Below are 4,802 nucleotides of genomic sequence, written 5' to 3'. Positions count from 1 at the left end.
TGTGTTTCTCAAGAGGCAGGTCAGGTGGTCTGGTATTCCCATCTCTTTCAGAATTTTCCACAGTTTATTGTGATCCACACAGTCAAAGGCTTTGGCATAGTCAATAAAGCAGAAATAGATGTTTTTCTGGAACTCTCTTGCTTTTTCCATGATCCAGTGGATGTTGGCAATTTGTTCTCTGGTTCCTCTGCCTTTTCTAAAACCAACTTGAACATCTGGAAGTTCACAGTTCACGTATTGCTGTAGCCTGGCTTGGAGAATTGTGAGCATTACTTTACTGGCGTGTGAGATGAGTGCAATTGTGCGATAGTTTGAGCATTCTTTGGCATTGCCTTTCTTTGGGATTGGAATGAAAACTGACCTTTTCCATTCCTGTGGCCACTGCTGAGTTTTCCAAATTTGCTGGCATATTGAGTGCAGCACTTTCACAGCATCATCTTTCAGGATTTGAAGTAGCTCCACTGGAATTCCATCACCTCCACTAGTTTTGTTCATAGTGATGCTTTCTAAGGCCTACTTGACTTCACATTCCAGGATGTCTGGCTCTAGGTCAGTGATCACACCATTGTGATTATCTGGGTCGTGAAGATCTTTTTTGTACAGTTCTTCTGTGTATTCCTGCCACCTCTTCTTAATCTCTTCTGCTGCTGTTAGGTCCATACCATTTCTGTCTTTTTTCAAGCTCATCTTTGCATGAAATGTTCCCTTGGTATCTCTAATTTTCTTGAAGAGATCTCTAGTCTTTCCCATTCTGTTGTTTTCCTCTAATTCTTTGCATTGATCGCTGGCTCTGTCAAGAGGTGTGTTTATAGGTGTCTGTGAGCTCAGGAAGACTTTAAGCAGCCTGTCTGAAGGGCAGGCCTATGTTGTTTGGCCTCAGGCATCTCAGCACTGTAGCCTTTGTGCTGTTGGGTGGGGCTAGGTCTTGGCCTCAAAATGATGGCCTCAAGGACCGTTCATGCAAATGAGTACTCCTCAATACCTCTGCCACCAGTGTCCTTGTCCCTGCAATGAGTCATAGCAGCCCTCTGCCTCCCCAGGACACCATCTAAAACTAGCAGGTAGGTCTGGGCCAGGCTCTTATGAAGCTACTGCTTTTTCTGCTGGGTCCCAGTGTGCATGAAATCTTATGTGACCCTCCAAGAGTGGCATTTTTGCTTCCACCAGTTCTATGGAGTTCCTGCGGTCAAGCCCCTCTGGCCTTCAAAGCCAAATGTGCTGGGGGCTCCTCCTCCTGATGGCCAGACCCCCAGTCTGGGGAACCTGACCTGGCACTCAGAATTCTCATTCCTGTGGGAGAACCTCTGTGATAAAATGATTTTCCAGTTTGTGGGTCACCCACTCTATGGGTATATGATTTGATTAAATGGCAAATGGAACCCTCCTACTGTGTTGTTGTGGCTTCTTTTTTGTCTTTGATAGTAGATTATCTTTTTTGGTGGGTTCCAGTCATTTGTTCCCCATGGTTGTTCAGCAGAAAGTTGTGATTTTGATGTTTTCGTGAGAGGATAAGCTCAGGTCCTTGTCTGGGGATCTCTCTGAGGGTTCTCTTAAACTGCAGGTTCTGAATCTGTAGGTCTGGCGTAGGACCTGAGGATCTGTGTTTCTGCCAGGCTCCCAGAAGAGGGAGCTAATGTTGATCTGTGTGCTGAGCAGCGAGGTTGTAGAAAGGATAATGCCAAGCTTCGGAGAGGGATGTGCCTTAAATAGTAGTGCTGTTTACTGCTTTTTTGCTAAAGGATATGATCAAGGATACAGATGAACACCCACAGGGAACAGGTGTGTAGCCAGGGTTTGGGGAGAGGGCACAGAGCTGCCATGACCTTTACCCTCCCCCCACCGCCACCTTATTTCTGTAATTCCACAATTCACTGAAAGGAATAGCGTTAAGGTTTGGAACCTGAAAAGCCTTAAGAATCAACTCTGTGCATGTTTGTACACACTTGTGCAGTGTTAAATTACAAGGATCTTTACCTCACATCTTTACTAACAGTAACAGTCTTACCTGTCGGTGGGAATAGGACATTCACATGCCTCTAAAATGTATGGTGCTTTTACTGAAATACTCAATTTGGACACTACAGGCTAATCATGTTATGTCTTAAGTTGCAGTACAGCTGCCTGAATTGCCTTTTTGTGCCAGTGGATAAAGTGTGTGACATTCTGGGGCTAAAAAGCATGATGGTAGGAGGAGGTTCCTCCTCAGAGGTGAGGAGATAGGCATCTAAAGGAGAGGGCAGATATCCTACTCCTCCTCTCCTGTGTCTACCCCTGGGGAAGTGAACATTAAGGCTTCAGTAACAGAGGGAGAACACGATACCTCAGGAGACTTGAGGGCAGCTCTAAAGTCACTGATTGTTGGGCTCCGCTGGGGCCTGTCTGCAGCTTCAGGGGGCCCTTCTGCTTCACTAAGGGAGAGGAGATTAAGAAGCAGGAAAAGTAGAACTCTTTCACATTAACCTGTTTAAAAAAAATAAAAAAACAGAAAAAAAAAACCCCCACTACTACTCATAACTACAGATGATATTACTGAAAAACTCTCTTTTTAAAAGAATAACCCAATCATGGTGGTTCTTTGCTGGGTAAGAGGCCACGGTGGAAAATTCAGTCACGACTAATCAGTCCTTTCTAGTGGGGGTCCCAGCAGAACTCAGAGTTGCCTAGTGTTGTTAACCACAGAAACCTGCATTTTGTGAAATTTCCACCCCCTCTGCCCCCCAAGAGATTGTGATTCAATTTTTTCCTACAGATTATGGTTAATCATCTTTAGGGTAAGTTGAAAATCATCAAAATAGTATGTTAACAGCAATGTCCAGAAAGTCATTAAAACCCAGTTAATAATTGTATCTGTGGTAAAATTAAAATCTTGGATCAGACTCTGTTGTGGATACTTCTAGAGAATTACTACTTATGATTTAGTTGTATATTAGGAAACAAGTTACGTTGGTTAATCTAAGGAGTATAAGTAGGAAGACCATAGAAGTTAGATTGTTGTGTGTTTCCATGATCCCATTTTTTGAGTTGGGTGAAGAATAGATGGGTTGTGGTGAAAGAATAGAACTCACTACTTTTTCCTTATCATTAATGGGTCTCTTTCAAAATTTTAAGGATGACAACCTAATGATAGGCTGTGGATAATGAGAGCTCTTGTTTTCTGGTTTCTTGCTTCTGATTGTATTGAGAGCTGGTTGAGGGTTACAGTCTTTGGTGTCCACCTCAAGAGGTTACAGAGACCTCCTGTTTCCCAGGGTCGTAGTACTTGCTTCACAACCCCCTGGCTGCCAATCATGGAACACACGAGTGTGGTACTCCTTGAGATTGTCACCATGGCAACTCACATGCAAAACTATAAATCAAAGCAAAAATCTTCATTAAGTAGAAATAAAACCTGTGGTCAGTATGGTTTTTTTTTTTTTTTTACTTTAAAGGCAGTTCTAAACAGAATGTCAACCGAGATTACATCACAAAAACTTTAAATGTATTTACAGAGTGAATAAGTTACATAGATAAACTTTGAATATGTTTCTGATGTGCAACAGGTTTACATGCACACAGCTAACACTTGACAGCATTAAATTTAAGGAGAAAACTTAAGAATGGCCCTTTACATATATATTACAAATAAAATGACATTTCTTAAGAAACAAAGTGACAACTCATATTTTACCTTTAAGTCCTATTTCTGGCTATCCACGTGGATATTAAAATATGCATGCATAACAGGTGGAGAGACTTGGAATTTATAATGTGGATGTCTTTCACTTTTTTCTACAAAATGGCAAAGTTGGTTAAAATTAACACTCATCCTTCTGTAGTATAAATATGTTCATAAAAGCAACATTCTAGTAAAAAGCAGCCAAGATCCTTAAAAAAAGGTCTATCTGGACCATTTTTGGTGCGAGGGTCTTAATCACAGACCCCTGCAAAGAGATCCAGGGCTTTCCGAGACAGTAGCCTAGCAACATAAGAAAGGTACTTCATAGCAGCTCCTTTTAGATACAGTAATGGTATTCAAATTTCAGTGTACATTAAATTGTCCATTTACAATTCCCTTTTCACATACACAGGCTGTCAGCTTTTGACCGTCTTACAGTTTTCAGTGGCCAGCTTCATTCTGCCTGCTCCTTCCTCAGCTCACCTCACACACACACAAAAAACAAAGGTTAAAAAAAAAAAAGGAAAAAGAATGTACAAGTTTTAGAATACAAAATATTTTTTAGTGAAGAAAACATTGCACTTTTGCCAATCTAAAATTGTTTCTAGAAAGGAGGGTATTGTTCAGAGTAGTTGGCTTTGGTATGCAATGGAAGTCACATCTTCAGTAGTGAGTTTTTGCTCAGTAAAAGGTTAACGCGATTTTGTGCCACACAGGATGACGGATGGAGGCTGTTCCAGAACGGTCCTATGCTACCTTGGTTCTTAAGAGTATTGCTACACGTGGGAAGTTCTGCCATCCTCTTTATGAAAAGTCCTGCAGGTAACAAGAGGGAGAACAGTCTGACCAAGCCTTTTGAAGGCTGAGAAGACACCGAATGACGTCATCCCAGCACGGCAGCACCCCCAGCTTGGCGCCCATGGGGGATGGGAGGCTCCTGTCAGAGGCTAGTGCCGGACACACTGGAGTCGGGAAGGAAGGCGGTGAGGACCCGGTAGCTCTGGGCCCTGCGGATCATGTCCCGGATCTCCATGTTCAGCTCCATCAGCTTGGTGCAGATCTCAGTCAGGCTCTGGTTAGACCCCACCAATGCATAAGTGCCCGTCTGTCCCAGAGTTTGATGACGGAAATAAATATTCAGCAGTGT

The 4,802-nt window shown here is 42.7% G+C and overlaps 2 protein-coding genes and 1 long non-coding RNA gene across 7 annotated transcripts in view; 2 read left to right on the top strand and 1 right to left on the bottom strand.

Moving 5' to 3' along the window:
* Nucleotides 1-4,541, top strand: part of ZAR1L (zygote arrest 1-like) — a 79,793-nt gene extending 75,252 nt beyond the window's left edge. The window contains exon 4 of the mRNA XM_010835911.1: nucleotides 4,372-4,541. Within this exon, the coding sequence (XP_010834213.1) occupies nucleotides 4,372-4,521 (150 nt within the window). The 3' untranslated portion in view covers nucleotides 4,522-4,541. The remainder of the gene's footprint in view (nucleotides 1-4,371) is intronic.
* The window catches only part of FRY (furry homolog (Drosophila)), a 307,846-nt gene continuing 306,448 nt past the window's right edge, over nucleotides 3,405-4,802 (bottom strand). For all 5 annotated transcript variants that reach the window (XM_010835917.1, XM_010835913.1, XM_010835916.1 and 2 more), the window contains one exon: nucleotides 3,405-4,802. In XM_010835917.1, coding sequence (XP_010834219.1) covers nucleotides 4,596-4,802 — 207 coding nt within the window. In that variant the 3' untranslated portion in view covers nucleotides 3,405-4,595.
* Nucleotides 4,665-4,802, top strand: part of LOC104985660 — a 17,608-nt gene continuing 17,470 nt past the window's right edge. The window contains exon 1 of the long non-coding RNA XR_824955.1: nucleotides 4,665-4,748. This is a non-coding gene — a long non-coding RNA (uncharacterized LOC104985660). The remainder of the gene's footprint in view (nucleotides 4,749-4,802) is intronic.

This window comes from Bison bison, unplaced genomic scaffold (assembly GCF_000754665.1).
Source record: "Bison bison bison isolate TAMUID 2011002044 unplaced genomic scaffold, Bison_UMD1.0 scf7180017864056, whole genome shotgun sequence".
Taxonomy (NCBI): domain Eukaryota; kingdom Metazoa; phylum Chordata; class Mammalia; order Artiodactyla; family Bovidae; genus Bison; species Bison bison.
Note: the sequence above shows the minus strand (reverse complement) of the source record. Positions and strands in the feature narration are given on the sequence as shown.